The 21,071-nt window shown below is 38.4% G+C and overlaps 1 protein-coding gene across 5 annotated transcripts in view; it reads left to right on the top strand.

Annotated features, from left to right (window-relative positions):
- Positions 1-21,071, top strand: part of BICC1 (BicC family RNA binding protein 1) — an 89,180-nt gene that overhangs the window by 47,991 nt on the left and 20,118 nt on the right. For 4 of the 5 annotated variants that reach the window (XM_021548516.4, XM_085583225.1, XM_085583227.1 and 1 more), the window contains 2 exons: positions 19,059-19,138; positions 20,260-20,418. In XM_021548516.4, the coding sequence (XP_021404191.3) occupies positions 19,059-19,138; positions 20,260-20,418 (239 nt within the window). Of the gene's footprint in view, positions 1-13,639; positions 13,805-19,058; positions 19,139-20,259; positions 20,419-21,071 lie in introns of those variants that run through there. The other variant, XM_021548519.4, reaches the window with a different exon arrangement.

The following is a 21,071-nucleotide window of genomic DNA, read 5'->3' as shown; positions in this document are numbered from 1 at the left end:
ATGTCTTGTTCTTTTTGTCCAGCCCTTTCTGTTGTGCTGTCATTGGTGCTTGTGTAGCGGACCAGGATGGCTCTTCCTAAAATCTAGCCATGGACAATTTTTACTTTTGGAGGGGGAGTATTCTTGTTCATTTGTTAGGTGTCTGAACCCTAACTATACGTGCTCATCTGTTTCCCCATCTGTTTGTATGGAGCTGGAATGCTTAATGCCTTGGAAGCAGGTGAATGTCATGTTAACCAGCAGCAGTGCTTGTGTGTGGGCATTGAAGGTGTTCTTTAGGAAAGGGATATATGGGAGTTCAGATTTCCCCTATATTCCTTACTCCTTTTTACTTCTAGGTTCTCCCTTCCCCATACCCCTGTGTCCCTTTGCATTCCAACAGCCTTAAAGAGGTTGTGGGATGTGTGTGCTCAGAATGCAGCTTGAAATAGCTTTTGGGGAACAGCCACCATAAGAATCCCTGCAGCTCTTGGAAACTTAGAGGCTCTAAGCAGGAAGATGGTCAGAGAGTTGGAGCAGGGCAATTTTGGGAAGTTAAAAAAGATAGTAAGGGGAAATGCATGATAAATTGAACTTGAAGAGCAGGTAGAACTCTGAGGTCTCTTCCAACATTCACTTTTAAAAAGGACTTCTCTTGCTCTTTTTTCTTCCTCTTACTCCCATATTTTCATTCCTCTTCCATTTTCTTTAGTCTCCAGCTCTTTTTTATCTGTATCATACCTTGAAACTACCAATTTCTTTTCTTTATCCCTTGAGCTGCTGTTACTTTATTTTACCTCTTCTCTTATTTGCTGTTTCTGGCTTTGTGACTTTTTGTTTTGATTTTTTTCTGTTTTTCCTCTCTTACCACTGATGCACTTTAAAGTTTGTCAATAAAAATTTAGTCCATGTTCTGTTTGTACTTTTTTCATTTGATTTTACTTTTTACCAATTCTTTTATCTTTTTTAATAACTTCAAACAAGTTAAACTAACTTCTGTTATCCAAGCATTTCCTACATGCTGTTTGCCATTAGCATATCTCCAACACAAGTACAGAGCATGTTAAATTCATATCCATGGAGAATAGTAGAAACATAGTGGTACTGAAGGCACTGGAAGGAAGGCAGCAATAACTGGCATTGGGCACTGTTGGCATTCATTGCCTGGCAATTTGGTTTCATTATTTCTCATTAAACTTTGCCTTTTGCAAATTATCTTGCAAGCCAAGTACAACTGTTTCCCTCTTTGCATCCTGAGCTGCGAAGATAACATGCACAATGAAATTAAAATCTAATACCATGCTTGAGACAAATAACCAGAGAGACTTTCAACCAAATTAGTAAAACCTCACTCTCATTTATTGGAATGTTGTTTAGGTACAAGGGGAGCATTCCTCCTGTTTCAGGAGGCATTGAGATAAAAGGTGGAGCCTCCTCTTTTGTTAAAACAAATGTCACTGCTTGGCGAACTCAAGGCCAAACTTGTGAGTTAACTCCCTTAGATATCTAGAGTAAGCTAAAATGTTTGTCCTTTCAGACCTTTAAATCAACTTCCAGTTGTTTCCCAGTACTGTGATAGAAGCTGAAGTTTATATTTTCAGATGAAACAGGGAGGGAGAGAACAAAGAACTGCAGTGTCAGGCTGTGCAGCCCTTAGGTAAGTGTGCAAATCAAATGCCAGGTTATTTCTTCTTTTGCTACAGACTTGGTGATAAATCTGATTTTAGGCTTTTTAGATAATTTATTTTTCTTTACAAAAATACCTAATTTTCTCAAATCAGTTTGTCAATACAGTCTTTTTTGAAAGGAGTGTGAACTGCTTTGAAAGCTAAAATTCTAGCAGTAAAATATCCCAGAATTTTGTTCATTTAATCTATGAGTAGTTCAGAGTTGTGCCTGCCAGTTCAGCATCCCATTGCGAGCACTTCATCATTTACACACGTGTTCCAGGGAGGCATTACATCACTGCTTGAAACACAAGTGCATCATAAGTTATGTAGTATTGCTCTTTGTGCTGCAGCTGAGCTGAATCCCACTTTTGTACAAAGGAGAGTCTGCCATGCAGAAATTCCACACTGCAAAAAACCCACCTCAGATTAGTGGGTGCGAGTAGGACTTTGTCAATGCTTCTGTCCAAACCCAGTATTTTATTATTAAATATGATAATGGGAGAGCTAGTAACCCTCCACAGCAGAGTTATCGAGGAGTCTGGTGAACTTTAAACATCACTGTAACCTCTCGTAGCATGTCTGGAAGTCTCTAGAGTTTCCTTCCCCCCAGGAAACACCCAGCCAACCAAAAATCACAACCCTAAAACCTCCACCAAACCAAAACGCCCCTAAGCAACCAAAGGGCTCAGTGAGGCAGATGTTGAGAAACTTTGAATAGAGGGAAAAGTACTTGTATGGTATCAAGGGAGTTTGGGCCTTTGCTTCAGGAGAGTCTCATTGTATTGATGATATTTTGTAGTAAATGTAGAGTTTGGTGGAATTAATAGATTTCTCTGCTTTCAGTTATAACTGGGATTGCTGAAATACTGAATGGATTTTAGTCTAGGCCACTAGTTTTACATTACATACCTAATCTTTTTCTAAATATCAGGCATCTTGGTGTTCTTCAGATGCTGGCACGTCTGTGAAGTATAGTTACGACCTGAAATTTCCCCAAAAAGTTAGCCAAGTCCTCATTCTGTCAAATAAACATAAAAGCAACTAGAAAATGCCTAATAGTTTAGGCCATTTGCTTATTATGTAACTCCTAAGTATATAATGCTGTGCTCTGTGTGATTGTGTGCATATCTTCACTGAAGGAGTAGTGAAGAATTGGGAAATTGGAACAGGGAAGTGGTGGAGTTGCCATCCTTGGAAATGTTGAAAAAAACTCCAGTCATAGCACTCACTGCCATGGCTTAATTGACAAGGTGGTGTTCAGTCAAAGGCTGGACTTGATCTTGGAAGTCTTTTTCAGCCTTAAAGATCCTGTGATGTTACATAGAATAATGACTGTTAGGATCACCTTGTTTTTTTAGGTCTTTGGTATTTTCCTTTTCTTCATGGCTCTATATACACATTACTCCTTCTTAATATAGTGGCAGCTATAACACAGATTTTTAGTGATTTCCTTAAATGACTTCCTTCTTTGGGGCCGAAGAGGCATTAGTTAATTGTTTTCCTTTTTCATGTTGTATATATATCTTATGCCTGGTTTTAATTTTGTTAAAAAGTGAATTTTCGCAATAAAAATTGTGAAAAAAAAATGAAGAAATTAAAGGTTGTGGATTTCAGATATGGTTTAAGTTGCATGAAAGCATTTTCTTATAGAAGCTACTTTTCTTAGTTACAGTTGATTTGTTCTTCATTTTTTCAATATAGAAGTGAATCCTGCTACTTTTCTAGACTATGCCCATGTAAATTGTGGGGTAAAAGTACTCATGTTAATAGGATTAAAAGCCCTCCTATAATTTCATTGACTTCTAAAATAGCAGTCTTTTCATTTGTAGCCATATATAACCTCTAAAAGTGCATTAAAATGTTTTTAATAATAGGAAACAGAACTTCTGGGATTGCTTGTGTGTCTGCACTACTTATGTGTGTTGCTGATTTATCAATCTTAAAGGAAAACACTCTTTACTGTAAATTACTGTAGAAGGAATTGCTGTTTTGTGTTTCTTTAAATGCAACAAGGCACTGAGTTTTACTTTGCACTAATGTCTTAAAAGCTGAATCAGCCCCACCTGGGGAGGTCACACAGCATCCCAGGACCACCAAGTGCTGTTCATGAACCAAGGACTCTCAGTGTTTTTTCATAGGCTGGGTCAACTCCTGCTCTTGACCTACTTTCATATCTTTGTGTGCTGTTTCTAGTTACAATAAAAACCCAAAACCAAACCTGATCAAGAGAATGTAGGATATAATCAACTAATTTTCCTACCTTAAATTCAGTGCTATGAATAGCCACTTAATTGGTTTAGAGCCTTAAGCTCTAATTAAAAAAAGGGGGGGTAGGAAAATTAATCAGGCATTGGAAACCTGCAGTGATACGTGGAGCTTTTCTGACAAACTTGAGCTTCTCATCCACTAAGATACTTCTGAAAATCGTGCCAAAAAAGGCTGTACCTTAACTCTTGCTAGGAACCAAACATGTATGGAGGGATGGCTCTTCCTGTTCCTGTTTTTTTAGCTAGGGATGAAGGCATGTAGAGCGATGGAGAGAAGAGAGCATCTAAAACTCTGCGGTGCCTGCATGCTTTAGCACTTTCAGAGGTAATTTCTGTATTGGTCTACTATTAAAGTTTAATTTGTTTAGTCTCAGCACTTATTTCAGTGTGCACATCAATAGAAGTGTTGGCTCAACTTGCTCCAAGTCATTCTCACAGAGAAAGTGATGTACTTTATCCCAGCTGGAGCTCTGCCAGCCACTCAGAGCCTGCTGCTGCTCCGGTGCCTTCCCTCACTCATCCCCACCCTTAAAGTCAAGGAAATAGTTCCCTGTCCATCCCTGATGCAGTGAGGTGAAGGAGGTGGTGGTTTGCTGGCTGCTGTGGGCACCTGCTCCCTCAGGAGAGGAGCTTCTCACCTAGTTACACAGTAGGCAACAGCAAGGTGCTGCAAGATGGGCTTTGGAGTTCACTTCATGAGTCTTTCCCAGCTGCAAATGGAAAGGGGATCCCAGTGCACCAGTTTGAGACACCTTCATGTAATATATAGGCACAATGAGTTTTGATCACCCAGTCATTAGTGCAATGACAGCCTTATTCCACATGCTGTGAATAATGATAAAGTTGCACTCACTTGTGCTTTTTCCAAGCACTTGCTAAAGCAAGACAGGTAACTACTTCTGCTAGAAACAAAATCAGGGGAGACATGATTGTTTTCAGAGCTGGCAAACAGCACAATTGTGGTCTTCCCTCTCTCTCCTGCCTTGCTGCGTGCTTCCAGCCTGTCCTCTGCCTCCATAGCTCCCTGCTAGGCAGCCCAGCCCTGCAGCCTGGCATGCCCTGGTGCTCGTCCCACTGATCCAGGGGGCATTCAGGGCCACTGGGATATGGGGGCCGGTGCTCTTTTGTCAGCAGAATTTTTCCTAAAGCTGCTTAATTTTTGTTCCCAAGGTGTAAAGTTGTGGGTTTGACCTTATACCAGTTCAGTAAAGGTTTTCTCAAAAATCTTGGCCTTTAAATGCTTTTTCCTTGTTGGTGCCCATGACAACAGAACCATTGGTTTGGGTATTCTGTGTCAGCTCTCTCTGTGTGCAGCAAAATTCCTTTGCAGCTCTTATTTGACCTCAGTAAAAACAAGAAAAAAGAGTCTCCCTGTTATGCAATTGTCCAGCTAAGGACTGTGTATATAAGTAGATCTCTTAAAAAAAAATTCTGCTCATATCTTCGAAGTAGATGAATTGCACGTATGATCTGCAATTGAATCAAAAGTTGCTTATGCCAGGAGATAAAGGGTGCTCTGCAATTTTTCTTGAGAATGCTGGCAGTGTTTGGGGAGGGGGGAGTAACATGGTTTCTTATCTATACAATTGCTTCATAAAATAAAATTTCAGTCAGATCTGGGACATGATCTTGGAAATTACAAATTTTTTCTGTTCTTTAGAATAGCATTAAACTTATTTTTGTGCTTGACCTTGTTGTAGAAAACCAGTGCTATTTGTATTACTCTACTACTTTTTCCTTTAGAGAAGGGATTGTTCATCCTCTTGAGTATTTTTCATGAGAGAAGATGAACTCCTGGTGTTAAGTGTCCATAGTACATTTTTCTTCTTTTGTCACCATGTACTTTTTCTTGGGTTTGGTTGGAGAAGTGTTAAAAAAGAGCATGCGTCATGTTTCAATTTTTAAGTATGACATACTCCTGCTACCATTTGTTTCAATCCTAATGGTTGAGAAGGCATAAAGGGATGCTAAGAAGTTCTTGCTACCAAAATAATGCATTACTGTATGAAAATATCTGACACTTAAATGAATAACTGAGAGTGCTCATTTCAACAGACTAACTGTGCGTTAAGCACAATTAAGCATTGTTCAGTGAGTGGCAATGATAGGTCAGGTTAGTAAACAGGATTTGAATTCTTGTTTTGATTTGGAACAAAAAATGGCTTGAGTGGAAGAGGCCAGAACCCTCCAGCTCTTAGAAGCATAGAGAAACAAAGACACATGACAGAAATCTACTTAATAGTCTTGTCACAGTTTGAAGGGAAAAAGATCATATGCCCTTAAATATTACTGGTGAGAACACTACATTTTTGTACTTCGAAGCAGTTATAACTAATGTGTGATATTCAGTTGCTGAGCAAAAGAATTATAGTCTTTCCAGTTTCTTGAAACAGTGTTTCTGTAATTTCCCAAAGGGCCTTTCCTGGGGATGGGAGCATTTGCAGGAATGCCACTGCATTCCCTGCTCCAACCCTGATCAAATCCTATAAACCTTCTGAAATTACAGGCTGCATGAGTATCATCCTTTCCCTGCAAATTAGATGTATTACTAGTAAAATTCTGATATTTTTGTGTGCTTTGATTTCAAGCATTCTTTATACTGTGCATTCTAAATATAGACAGAGTCCATGCCAAAGGCAAAGTGCAAACTTACAAAACCATCATTGATAGAAATTCTAGTCTCTTTAATGACTTCCTCTGGAAACTGTAATTTGAATCGTATGATTTTTTTGAAGTAGCAGTAGGAGGGAATATCTGAAAAACAGCTGTAATACAGTTTTTAGAATTTTAAACTTTTCATCTGTACAGAATTAGCCTTGCATAAAACTGTGCTGGTCATTTAATTCCTTGCTTACTTGGCAAGATTATTTTGTCTGTAAAGGAAGTCAGATCTAAAGAGAACAAAATCCCAGGCATAGCTGGTGTTCTGGTGACTTTCTTGGTCCATATTTTTAATGTTTAAAAAAAATATGTGTTTTTAGGGTAAATGCTTGTTAAACACCCTGGTAGCTTTTGGCTTTGGAATTGGTTTCATTCAGCTGGGGAGCCCAAAACCATCTGGCAATGCTCACCAACCATGGCCAGTCTCAGAGGGCTGTTGGCAACATGTTCTCCCTGTATTAACTCCTGTGAAAGGGAAAGGCAAATGAGCTCTTGTTAATGGGAACAAAGCTGTGGGAAAGGACAAAGTTGGGAATGAAGTGGAATGGGGAGAGACACAGAGAGGAAATGAGAGGCTGATGAGGAGACTGAAGCCAGTTGGAAAGAGGTAGGTGGGATGGCAGGAAATGTGAGGTTAGAGTGGGAGTCCTAAAGAAATGAGGGTTTTGAAGGAATAGAATAATGAGTTAGTGACAAAGATGGTGTACATGGGAAAACAGATGGGAGGTGCAAAGGAGGAAGGTGGTGAAAATGCTTATTCCAAAAGGTGGAGGGGAGAATTACAGCCTTGTGTTCATAGGTGTCTGGCATGGATTTCCAGTAAAAATCCTTGTCTTGGAAATTAGATCAGAGACAATTCTGAGGCTCTTACTTAATGCATATCCTAGGGAAAAGCTGGTAAATGCTGCTGTATTGATGTGTACTTTAATTACTGTCCTAGACCAGTGATTCAATGTCTAACATGTCACTATTCCCTTTTGATGTCTTTGTGCAGCTTTCATAAAGTTGCAGTTCTGATGGCTGCAATTTAAATTTGTTAAAGATTTACTAGATGTCTTGTCTTGCATCAAAGCATATGGATGACTTAAAATACCAGGAACACAAAATATTAATTTCTAGTCCATGGGAGCTGAGGCTATTGGCAATTTCTACTAAAAAAAAGAAAATAACAAAACAGTGTTAGAATGTGTGCAAGTAAACCAAGATAGCAATAAAAAGGATTAATTTTGAGTGCAGCTTTCATCCAGCTGATTGGATTTGTGTTCAGTGCAATGTCGAATAATGTAAACTTGGTTGTGCAGTGCTGGAGGAGAGTAGTAGCCAACAAAGCAAGCTGTGAAAATACTGGGCTTCAGGAAAGTGCAAGCTTTTTTGTGCAATTGGCTTAAAATCCTCTAATGCCAAACAGCTCCCACTGAGATTTCCAGCAGTAAATTTGTAGCTATAGGTGTGTAAATTCCTGTGTCTAATTCCCTCTGCTGTTCCTACTGCCCAGAGTGCAGTGAGCAGTAAAGCTCATGCTCAGCTCTCCTGCCTCTGTCATGTGCAGGGTTACAAAGGGGACTGACTTTGCTCATACACACACATCTGGTCACATCAAAGAAATCTGAATCGTCAGATTGAATGTGTGCTTTCTGTGAGGGGAAGAAATACTGAAAGTGGCTATTTGGGTGCATAATTTTTTATTTTCTTATTGTGGATTTGCTTACTGAAGGATGCTGCAAGAAGGAATCTCTGTAGGAATGCCATGACAGTGTTCACAGGTGCATTTGGGAAGGGGAGCAGATTTTGAATTCCATAAGATGGAAGTTCCAGAGTGATGAGGTTGGGAAAAAAAAAGAAACAAAAGAAACTACTATAGAGAAGTTCATTTATAGCATGAATTACTGGTGGAATGCCAGATGAAGATAAGAAAGCTACTACAAAATGGGTTATGCTTTTAATCAGCTGACTCATTATCTTGAAAATTGCTTCTTAGCAGTGTAAGCAGCATATCAGCCCAAATGAAGAAATTATCAAGAAGAGACTCTTTTTTTCTTCCTAACATACATAGACACAGATATTTTTTGAATATTTTCTGCTCCATCTTCTGTTATTTTTACAGCTAAAGCTTTAACCTCAACTCATTTCCCGCATCAGCTGAAAATGAACATCTGCTAACTTAGATCTGAGTGCCTAAACTGCAATTTCTAAACCTGTGTCTGCAAGTGATGCCCTTTGCTGTTCTGTTCTCATCTGCTGGCAGGGAAAAGATGTGAGTGAGAGCCGTGGGGAGAGGTGGTGCTTTCTACTTCCTGATAATATGAATTTTTATCTTGCTGACTTCTTTCAGTTGCCAGTGCTTTAATCACCTTAATGACCCAAGTTGTTGGCTTTTTTTTTTTCTCATAGGCAGACTAAAGGTTATTCAGAGAGTGAGGTATGGAAGGCCATAGCTGCTAACTAAAATATTGACATAAATGTGTGCCCAGCATTGGCATTCAGAAGTTAGACTGCCATGGTGGAGTATGGGGAGAGCTGGGTCCTATTTTGTGGTTTCTCTCAAGAAATTATCTGGTTTTTAAGTCTAGTGTTTGCTGGTAATTTTTGAAATAACTCTCATGCCTGGTATAATACACAAGTATTTACAGAACTCCTTTGTTTTAATGCCGGTTGAAATTTACCCAAGTAAAATCAGTTGCAGGCAACTTTATGAATATAACATAAATTTATTATTGATGAAATTACCAATTTTAAGGGGTTTTTTTGCCATACTATGAGCTAGAATTTGATTTTGCTACAGTTAATGGAAAACATGTATTCTCCCACAAGTATTTAGACAGCTAAACTGTGGGGACAATTTTCAGTTGACATACTTTGGTCGTCCACAGCTGTCCCTGCATTTTCCTGATGCAAATTGGTGGGACATGAAATATTTGTAGGAGATGGCTGGATAGGGACTATAATTATTTTTTTTCTTTAGAGAAATAGTTACTAGAAAAGTAACACAGGGATTTCAACTTTTTTTTCTTCCAACTGTGGATGTAGAACTTGTTACAACACTGATTTTCTTTGATTTTTCCGGCATTTCAAATGGAACAGCACTGCCACCGTTTTTCTGAGAGGACTTTCTGTCTGGAGGCCCAAACTTCCTATGCCTCACTTTCTTCTAGTCTAGTTTTTTTTATAGCTTGCCAAGAGTGACACTATTTGCCTATTTTGCCATTTGAAATGCGTGCATGCACGTGAATTATCCATTTTTTTCTTTGGCCAGTGATGTAAAGATGGAAAAATTCTGCTGTTTTGTGTTTATGATGTTTGGCTTGTGAATATTTTGAGGGAATGAGTCTTTTTAGTTAAAGTACCTCTCCCAAGTATTCACTTTAAATATTCAATGCTAAGCTTCTTAATTCACCCACACAGTACCTGTTGAGCTGAAGGATTTCTTACCGCAGTGCAACTTTGTAAATGGTCAATAATTTCTGTAATGTGTTCCTGAGGCAGTCTGTAATTGACTTAGAGATTTAAAGTGAGTCTCTTGCTGACATTGTGTTTATCGTTTGGAGTGCCAGATTAATTACAGCACATATTGTAGTTGCTGTATTATGACCTCCATCTGCTTTTTATTAACTTTCTCTGTAAATGAGAAACTGCCAATGCATACTGTTTCTTATGTTCTGAAGTAAAATTCCCCCAAAACCCCACAACTGTGTACTTTAAAAATTAAAGAACCGTTGTGTTTCGATCACAAGTTTATTTCTTTTGTTTCTGGAGCAGCTGACTCAAGCAGAGATGACTCCTCCCTGTTTTGCAATAAATAAGTGGACAGAAAGACCATCCCAGGCCATTTGAACCTCGGCCACAGGAGATGGTGTTGGTTCCCTCTGATCCCAGACACGCACAAAGCCGCAGCATCCCTTGTGCCAGCAGCTGGCAGCAAATCCCTCGTTTGCTGGAGTCACTTCTCCCAGACTGCTGCCACTTCAGAAAGCAGCCCCAGCCATTAATTCTGCAGGGTAGGTGACAGGCAAGGAGACTTTTAAAGAAAGTCACATTTGCTTGAGCCTTTTATCTCCTTTGTGCTCGGGGGTGTGTGCCTGCAGCCACCAGAGCTTAAACTCGTGGATTTGTACTGGCTCAGAGGAAGATATAAAATGTATTTACGGTCACACTGGTGAATGGTTTAAGGAAACTCTAGGTAGCAAAGGAGCCAGCAGGTGGGCATTGTGCTCTAACTACACTTGCACGAGAGTGATTTGAACTGGGGTTATTCCAGTAAGAGTAGGAAGATTTTGGGCTTTTCTGGTTCTGATCCAGCCGTGCTGTGTTTTCTGTGAAGAGCAGTCATTTGCTTACACTTGGCCAGACAGGGAGGGGTAGAATACAAACACAGTTGTAATATGAAGGGAATTGTCAAGGGACTTAACATCCAGTGACTGTGCTTGGCAGTAACTATAGTAAAACTGACATTTCAAGCCCTGGAATGTAGTTATATAAACTTATTGCTGTAATTAAATTACTTGAGAGCACAAATTTGTCACAATCTTTCAGTGAAAATTGGAATTAGTTAATGTATTGGTTTTGGATTTTTAGGAGCTTCTAGCAAGCAGATACCTTGCAATGTGCTTTGCACTGCATTTGCAGGTAAATGGAGACTGCCAGTGTTCTACTCTGATGCCTATCTATCTATTTAAACTCAATTTTTGGGACACAGAATGCAATTTATCAGCATGACTGCTGAAATTCACATTGCAGAGATGCTCAATAGGTGATTAATTTCCCAGAGGTGAGTTTTGCTATTAATGCAATACTGGGAGAGACAGATGGACAGAAGTGATGCAGAGAAAATTCATCTGAGAACAACTTAAGAATGATTTCTGGATTTGAAAGGCAACACTGTGCATCTTTCAGGTGTTTGGTGTTTTTATTTCACAGTATATCGCAAAGAAATTTCCCTTGCAGAGGAGCAGTGTGGGCAGTGTTTGCTTGCTCTGAACACCTCCATGAAAAGAAAAGCAGAAGTTTTTAAGTCAGTGTTCTTCAGGAGATGAAGGTTCTCTTCCCAAATCAGCTGCAAACTGCCTGTTACACTGGTAAAATAATTCAATATCTGTGAATAGGAATAACCTTTTAATGTAAGATAAACAGCTCTTAGAGTGCCATATACATATTGCCATGCTAAAAGCTAAGAAGTGGTTGATTATTACATGATTAAAATGTGGTTCAATATTCACATTAACAACCTGTTGGTAAAAGCATCTGGAAGCTTTTAGTACTCAGAACCAATTGCTGGATTGATAGATAATATTTTTGTTCGTTAGGTGCATCCCTAGTGGGTTTAGAAAGAAGATGGAAACTACTCTCCTTGTCTCTCTGTTTGACTTTTTGCTCCTGGAGACTGCAGCCTACACAGCAGTGGTGCATGGAAAAAGCTAATACATTGCCATGCTGGCTGGAAAATAATTTATACCTTGTGCTTCTAAAAAATAGTAAAAGAAATAGTCATGTTCAGTCAGTGGCAGAAACTTGTTGAAAACATAGCAATTTTGAGTAAAATTTCACAGCTTAATATTATGATACCTTTAAAATATGTTTTGATTTTTCAACTTTCAAGCCCAAGATATAGAGCTGGGTGTGTGTTAATGATTTAAGGAAATTACTTCTTACAGCTTCAAAAAAGAGTTCAGGAACTCTTTCTTATTTAGTATCTAGCTGTTGTAAGCAATGTAATTTGTGTCTGGTACATGGGAAGAAAAACTAGGCAGTAAAAATGGTCTGCTGGTATTGAGGTTCTTTTTTGTAAGAGCCTCCTAAGCCCTTGAATCAGTATTCCTGTGGACTCTTAGACTGGAGTTTTTCTGGGTTGTCATCATTTCAATCTAATTTGTGAAGCTGTTGTTACTTGAATAGCTCTCAAGAAGACAGTTTAGATGTTTATTTATTGGACTTGCTGTTTTTCTGTTTGAGAAAAAACAGAGCAAACGTACAAAAAATTGCTACCTGTTCACCAGGAATACAGTTGAAATAAGCTCTAAAAATATAATAATCTGAGAAAGGAAAACATTCTTGGAGAAAATTCATTTCAGAGAGTGTGATAATAAAGCAGGGTAAGTAAAGTATTTGTAATGGTAATCAAAAATTTTCTATGAGCTCTCTTTGGCTTTAGTCACCAGATGTCTGATGTCCTGTTGGGAGGCAGCTCTTTTTATCTTTCTGACAACATATAATTCCATCCTGATTCCTAAGGGGGGGTGGGTCTGTTTGTCCTGCTCACTCAGGCTTTATAGTGCATTAATCTTTGGTGCAGACTACCTGCATCATCCTTGCAGTGGCTGTGTCCAAAGCAGCTCACACCGTGGGGTGCAGCCACTCAAAGGTGCAGCAGGAGCCAGGGACTGGAAGTGGGAGCACTGCAAGGAAGGCTGAGCCCGAGGCGTGAACTTCAGCTCACGAGTCAGATGATGGTTTTTTATTTAGAAAAACGCAGTCACGAGTTGTTTGAGAATGTGTGTGTGAGAAACTAAAATTATCTCATGACTTATGCATTGGAACTGCAACCCTGAGTACGAGTCTGTGTGCAGTGAAGACACACTGGTGTTATTTCTGATAGGAATGTCGTGGCTGTTTCCTAGGTCCTTTATTAAGCTGATCTTACAATACTTCAGCTTTTTGCTTCTCTGTATTTTTTATTTCTCAGGCATTGTGATTATGTGTTTGTGCTTTGAGATACAAAGGCAACAGACATTTAAGTCATGAACTGTGAATTTGTTGCGTCCGTGCTGAAAAAAAATAACAGACTTTGTGTCCTGCTGAGAGGTTGCCTTGCTTTGGGTGGCTGCTTGGGCTAAAGGCTGAAGAGCGGCAGCACAAGGGCTGCATGGCATGTGCCTTTTTGTGGCTGACTGTATTTGCAAAATGTCCCTAAAGGCTCTTTTTAGAAGTAAAAGAAGGAATTTAAGCTAATCATGGTGGTAACTAAAGTTGTGTAACTGAAATGGAGTGTCTTGGTGATTACTATTAATGCATTCTCATTTCTTCTTTTCAGGTTTTCTTCTCCACCTTGGCCTTCCCCTTCTCCCTTGAAATCTGGTCACTTTTCTGTTTAAATTGCAATATGATCTGTTACCTCTTCCTTGTCTTCCCTCTTTGCTTATGCTTTAAGAGAAGTCTTTTCAACTTCATTTCCTCTGTCAGTGGTCCGAAATCCAGTCATCAATAGTTTATTTCTCCAAACGTAATGTTGTACAGGTAATCTATTTTTTAAAGCTTATCTGATGTTTCTGGCTAATTTTCACTTAATTCTGGGCATTCTGAACTTGAATTTTTAGTGTTCTTCTGGGATGTTTCAAAGCTGCTAGGAGATTGAAATGTGGGATTCAGCTATGATTCATGTACAAGTGCATCTCATTTCTTCTAATTTATGAGGCTTACATCAAACAGATATTTCACTCTTAGAGCCATTTTAAGTATCTGGTTGCAGATATTGATGTTTTCTTTTGAGCTACCCAGAAATCTTTGAGAAACCAAGTTCTTTTCTCTGCTTTACCAGATGCTGTGCTGCATCTCTTCGGGTTTGTGTGTGTGTGAGGTCGGTGTGTTACTCAGTCTCTGCTCTGTGAGTATCTGTATGTCTGCCTGTGTGTGTGTAAGTGTGTCACTATAAATGGTGGAGAGAAGTGAGGAGGGGATTGCTGGCTGCACATCACACAGTTGTTACAGAGCAGGGTTGAAAAGCAGTGCTGTGGTAGTTAATGCTCCTCAGGTGACAGCATGGCAGCAACCACACTGTGACAAGAGTGAAGGGCTGCGTGTAAACTGCCTTCCCTGGAGGGAACGGTGTGCAGAACAGTGCAACAAGTGTTTGCTTTTTCTCAGCTTCCTTCTCACGTCCTGAGCTGAACAGAAATTCTTCTAAAGATGGTTTGGAGGTAGGTGCCAGTAATGGGGAAAGTTAAGAGTGAAAAAATGCTAAGACAGAGTCTTTCAAATGTGTGCACACATATAGTCAGTGGCTCTAGCTCCTCCCAGGGACATTTCATAATCAGTTGTTTGTCCACAACAGACAGATCCCCCAGAATGCCCAGAGCCTCAGGATATGTCTCCTCTGAAGACACTATTAATTGCTTGCAGCCCATGTTGAGTTTTATGATGCTCTGAGTAGGCTTTTGATCATGCTCAATTTAGCTGGGTGAAATCTTGTTCAGAGAAAATGATGCTGCAGTCTAATTTCAGCTAAAAAACAAGAAAAAAGTCAAGCCCCAAATGAGAAAAACTACATGTTGTTCTTGAGTGATACCTCCGAGAATACTCAGGAGTCTGCAGTAGGAAATGGCTCATTGCTTTCTGCCTTCATACACGAGTAGCTTTTTCCTTCTGTGGTTTAGACACTGGGAGGAGAAGTGAGTGCCCTGAGTTGTATTGGCCAGAGGATGAGAATTCTTTTCAAGTGGTAAGCCAACAGCACCAACTGCCCAAGTGCTGGATTTCCTGTATTATTCAGTCAAGCTCCCTTGCATGTGTCCTTACTCCTGAGCATTTGCTCCAATCTTTTAGCCTTAATGTTGCTTTTCCATGGCAGTTGTTTGAGGCTGTTTCAAGTCTCTCTTGGACATTACCAAGCATCTACTTTGGTGAGGGAATGTCCACTCCTATAACTGTACGCACTGTATTTCCTAATTTATTTATGAGCATTAAATAAATTGCTTCAATTTAATTATCCTTTTTTCATATTAATAGGAAGCCTTACTTGACCTTTTTGCTTAATTCACTTGTTTATAGGTCTGTGTTTCTTCATAATTTTGTAGGGTGATCAATGTATGTGCCTTTTCAGATAAGAATATACCGACTTCTATGTGTTAATTTGTTGTTTGGGTTTGTTTTTTTTTTTTTGCTTTTTAACTTCTCACATAGCTTAGTGTGTTTTTGTTGGTACTTTTGGGACAGACACTCTGTAACTTGTCCCTTAAAAATGCTGAGTCTCTTTTGTCTTTTTGTTTGAATGGCTCGAGTTCTGTAATACTCTTGGGCTATTTAGATCTTAATCAGCCACTCGTTAAGAATGACTGTCATCTGCCCTGGTGTTGCCCAGTTGTCTGGCTATTTTTGGAGTAGTGGTATTTTGGTATTTGTGTTACTTAAGGCTGTTCATCCTGTAAACAGGCCGGATGCATAGCTGTAGTCTGAAGAGCTGCCCTAGACATTAAATCTAACACTCAAATTTCAGGAGAAGCCTACACACTTAAATGGCTTCATTATTTGAAATATTACTTGCCTGGGAGAAGCTGGTGTCAATGCATTTGCACTGGCACAAATGTACTTTTGCTTGGAGGAATTTTGTTTTGTTTACTGAAGTGTCACACACAATAGTAGCAATAAAGCTGGAGGCTTGCTGGTGTTGCTGTGGACAAAGACTGGGGAGGTGAAACTCTGCCAAAGTGTGGAGTGAGGAATTTGAGGATAGGAGCAATAAAAGACCACTTGAAGGCAGGAGTCTGGCAAAATGAACACTGTTGAGAAAAATTTCCAGCAGTGTCTGTTGTGTAACTTCAGCTTTCTATTCTATGTAAATATTCCTCCATTCTTTGGGGGAGAGGGGGGATGGTTTGTTAAAATCAATCTTTTCTTTTCCATTCCTTAAGAAAAATTGATTGAAAAGATAGAATACCATAGAATGGCATTTTTAATAGTTTGCAAGACACTAAACATGTTGTTTCTTATAAGTTAAAACCTTTTCCAGGATCTGATGCTACTCTTTAAATAAAGTGTTAAAGCATTATATGCTTCTAGCACACACACCTGTTCTGAAGCTCTGTTCTGTGTTTGCAAATAGTTTGCAAAGCTTTGGTGTCTCATGTCTTTATTTATGGGAGGCACCTGCTCTTTGCTCTCTCTAATTTTATATGGAGCATACTCCCAGTTATATTAAGCAGCTTAACAAGGTGATTATTTCCCCCCAAGTAAAAGCAGGCATCAGACCTCGTGTTCCTCAGAGACAGGGATGCCTTAGCCTCACCTGGGCACAAGTTCATGGCTGTGGCCCCAGGCAGGGCAGTTGTTTCAAATATTAAATGTAGAGCTTTATCCAAACAAGATTTTCTGTCTTAGTGCCTAAAACATGGTAGGACTTTTTTTTTTCTAAATTGAATGTAACTGTTAATCCATGGAATCAGCTGCAAAACAAACAAGCTATTTGATTCTATAGCTATATTAAGAAATTTTGTTTCTTTAATACACAGAAAGTCAGGTTATTATAATGTAATTGTCTCTCTAAATTCTTAATTGATTGCTGAAATGATCTGTTGATTGTTATTTGGGTACCTATGAGTTTTCCTGCAGATCATACATAGTTTCAATGTGCTTTCAACTCATGCAAGGCTAATTCAAACACCTGAAAATCTTTTAGTTTTCAGGGAAAATTTGATGAGGATATTGTATTTTAAATAGTGTTGTACTGAAGGAAAGAATGAACAACTATGAAAGAACTAATTTCTTTGACTTAAACTGACCTTCATATACATTTCCAGCCACTGTGTTCTTGAGAAGAAGTCAGTTAAGGAGAGGGTACTTAAGACAAATTTTGGGAGATTTGGTAGCACATTTTAGAATTGTCACTGGCATCAGTGGATTCTTTTTTGCTTTGTGAGTTCTTCTTTTGTTTTGTTTTTAAACTGAGCATTTGAGCTTTTTTCATCTTAAAAGAACAAACAAGTGTAGAAACACAGGATGTTTGGCTGAAGCTGTCAGTATCAACAGGAAAGAAGTGTCCAACTGAGATGAGAAATGGAAAAAATAGGTGTTCTAAACTGTGAGTAAGGAAATAATAATATGAAATGATAGTAACTTCCTTTGGTACTAATAAGATGCCAGGCTTAATTTCAGGTAATTTTCCTACATATAATCAATTGTGTATTTAAATACAATGTTTACAAATATGTGAAAATCAGCTCCACAGTGGTGTTGATGATCTAGGTTTGTGTTTCTGCTGGTTGCATCTAAAGAGCACTTGGAGCACACACAGTGTGCTAAAATCTGCTTCTGGGAATTTCTGACTGTGACATCCACTTCAAATATCATTCACAGCTTAAATGCATTAGAACCACATGGCTTCCTGTCAACTTTAAAAAGAAAAGCAAATTTGCCCTTAAGACTATTTTGTTGGGTTTTTGTTTGACTTTGCTCCATTGTGAAAGGCTGAAGCAGCAGATTTTTGTAGGTTCTGTGTGCGTACCATGTTTTTGTGACTATGGTTTTTCCATTTTAAAAAATAAAATATATCTGTTTCTCAGAACTCAAAATGCTGCATTTTTCTTGACTTTCATGAAACTTGGCAGTGAATCCTGTGTTCCTTCAGTGTTTCTGTATCCCAGCTGAATGTGCTCAGAACTTCAGTGGTAAAGACTAGAGGCTTATTTTTACTGTTGGAATGAAAAGAGTATCCAGGCAAGAATTTCAATTTTCAATTGAATAAAACAGGTTTACAGCCTGAAGTTGTATTATTTCACATTTCTTTAGCTGGGAAGTGATTTCAATCATTCAGATGATAGGAAAGGCAGATCTGTCATGTTACAGCTGTTTTCTCCTGCCATTGAGAATATATTTATTTTTATATTCCCTAAGGTGTATGTATTAGAAATGTGGGTGGGGTTGGGCATCTCTTTGTGGTAACTCACATCAGTGTTCTGATGGTAATTTTGCACTGTGGCACTTTGTGCTCCTGGACACCAGATGGTGCTGCTAAACTGGCTGATGTGTAATTTTCACACTTGGAGTAATTGCTACTTAATTTAGTTCCAAAGTCAGGTCTGTACTCTCTGACCAGGTGTCTATTATGGGATGAAGAACTGCACCAGCCAGCTCAGCCCAACACCTTGTGTTGTTTAAGGGCAGTGGTCTGAAAACTATAATGTAAACCAAGTGGGCTGTAGAATCAATATTTTATATCTCACTGGGCAAAACCCACCATCAGCTGGTGTTCCTGCTAATTTATGTACTTGAATTTCAGCAATTTGCTGAATTTAAATTTCATTTAATAACTGCAATCAGAAAACTTTAGGTGGTAACACCTTTAGTGCCAGGTTAAAACTGCAAAGAATATTTGTAGGGACTAATTAAATATAACAAAGTGATGGTGAGGGAGGGTTTGAGTTTGGTGGGCTGCTAAAAAGCTTTGAGTTGTTTGCTGTTATTTTTGGTTTGAGAAGATGTGGTGTCTTAGCTATGTAATTATATTGCAGGCAATGTTTATAATACTGTGATATGCATTTGGAATTTGATTTCTATTTATTTTAAGTTTGTTCTCATATTTAATAAATTCATTTGGTAATCCTAATTGTGGGGCTGAAGGGATGGAATAAGACATTTTGGCCTTCAGCTGAATCCCAAAGGCTGGTGGTATGGTTTATCAGTCAATTATAAATAATAGGCTCAAATTTATTTGAGCGGTGAGGAAATTCTTTTATAGATATTGTACTGTATTTTTCTTACAAGCTTATTTCTTTTATAGATCCCCATATTAAAGTTTCTGGAAAAAAAGAAAACGTTAAAGAAGCAAAAGAGAAAATCATGTCTGTCTTGGACACAAAAGTAAGAAAACTTTCTTAGAATGACACCTTAGCCCCTAATTTTGTGGTGACATTGATCTCTTTAATAGTTACATTTCAAGAGAAGGTATTTATGGACGCTCTGAAGCAAAGTCTCCAATAAATGCCTTGCAGATGTTGACATTGGTGTATACCCACATATTTAAACATTTTGAGAGAAAAATACTTGCTTGAAGCAGCTTTTCCAGATCTGAAATATATAGAAATATTTCCAGCCATATGGCTAACAGTGATTTGTTCATTGAATTCATGTTTTACTTCAAAACCTGAAATACAGCTTCACTGCAAGCAATAGATTATGCAACCACTTCAGAGAACCTAAAATTTTGTTTCTGTTTGAAATTTGATTTATGCTGTTTTATGTTTAATAGTTACTCTGAAACATCAGGACCAAGATTTCTAAAATATCTAGATTTTGGCCAGGAGTCTCTTCTGTTCATCAGATATTATTTTCATCCAGCAGCAGCTCTTCTGGGCCAGTGTGTGTGGCTCCTGTGTACTTGCATGGCACTTTCCTGGTTCTCTGAGCAGATTGGCAAGCAGAACACTCGAGTGATAAGCACCACTTTTTGAACAACTATTAACAACATCATTATGAGCTGTTAACAATAGAGCTTTTAAGAATAGCTGTAGGCAGTGTTTGTGTGTTTTAAAAATTCATGTACCAAAAAAAAAAAACTGTTTAAGGAAAAAAAAACAGTTACTTGGTCCCATGGCTTTGATTTGCAGTCTTCATAATGAGATCCTTTCAGATCAAACAGGTGCATGACTTCAATTGAAAGAATACAGAATTAAAAGAAACAGAATAAATTTGCAAAAGGACACTTAAGTCACAGTTGAAGGTTCAAGGGTATTTTAAAAGACTTTGTTGTTTTCAAGGATGCATCTTTGGGGTATTTATTTCCTCACTAGAAAGAAAACAAGACCAAATTAACATCCAACTGATTCCTATTAAAAACATCATCCTTGAGAAGAAACTAAGTAGTAGCAAAAACACTTTCAAAATACAATTTTGGTGTCATTCTTGAAGTTACTTTACTCCTAAAAGCTCAAATACTCAGTTTCTACTGTGACCAAGTCAAACTGTGGGTGCTTGATTTCCAGAGCAATCGGGTAACCTTGAAGATGGATGTTTCACATACAGAACATTCTCATGTGATAGGTAAAGGTGGCAATAATATTAAAAAAGTGATGGAGGAAACGGGATGCCATATCCATTTTCCAGACTCAAATAGGAACAATCAAGCAGAGAAAAGCAATCAAGTAAGTTGTTTAATACTGAGCTCATTTGTGTTGTAATTCTTGAGAGTATAAAACATTTGTAAACTTTTCTCATCAATATGGGTTTTCTGGGGATGGTGTATCCATGTTCCAGGAAATAGATTTTTGGTATTTACACTGTGTGGAAAGGACAGGGCTTCCTAAGTGAGCAAATCTTTAAAAACAGATGGAAACAATTTGTGATGGCTCATGAATCATTTTAATTTTTTAAATTAAAATTATTTTGCACATACAGAAGTTAGCAACTTCGTGCGAATGGTAGAGAAGTGGTATGAAAAAATTTGCTTTTGTAATTTTTTTTTCCCTGTTCAACACAATGACTTATTCAGCATATTGATGTTTTTAGCTTATGGTATAACTTGGTTTAAGACAAAACTTAGCAAGTAGCCAGCAGAAATGAATGTCCTATTGTAAGAGTTCAACTTCATTAGAATAAATCATTGAGCCTGAATTGTTCATCTTTTCCAGTGCTAATATTGGTTGGCATGTTTACTTTCAAGTCTCTCATCCTTGTACTTAGAATTCCAACTTGTGCATCCTAATGGATGCCAAGCAAAATGCAGTAATTTCATAAGAGGCAAGAAAATATACTGTTGTTTGAATATTAGCATTGAGCACATGCATACAGTAGTAAT

Source organism: Lonchura striata, chromosome 6, assembly GCF_050655825.1.
Source record: "Lonchura striata isolate lonStrDom1 chromosome 6, ASM5065582v1, whole genome shotgun sequence".
Taxonomy (NCBI): Eukaryota; Metazoa; Chordata; class Aves; order Passeriformes; family Estrildidae; genus Lonchura; species Lonchura striata.
Note: the sequence above shows the minus strand (reverse complement) of the source record. Positions and strands in the feature narration are given on the sequence as shown.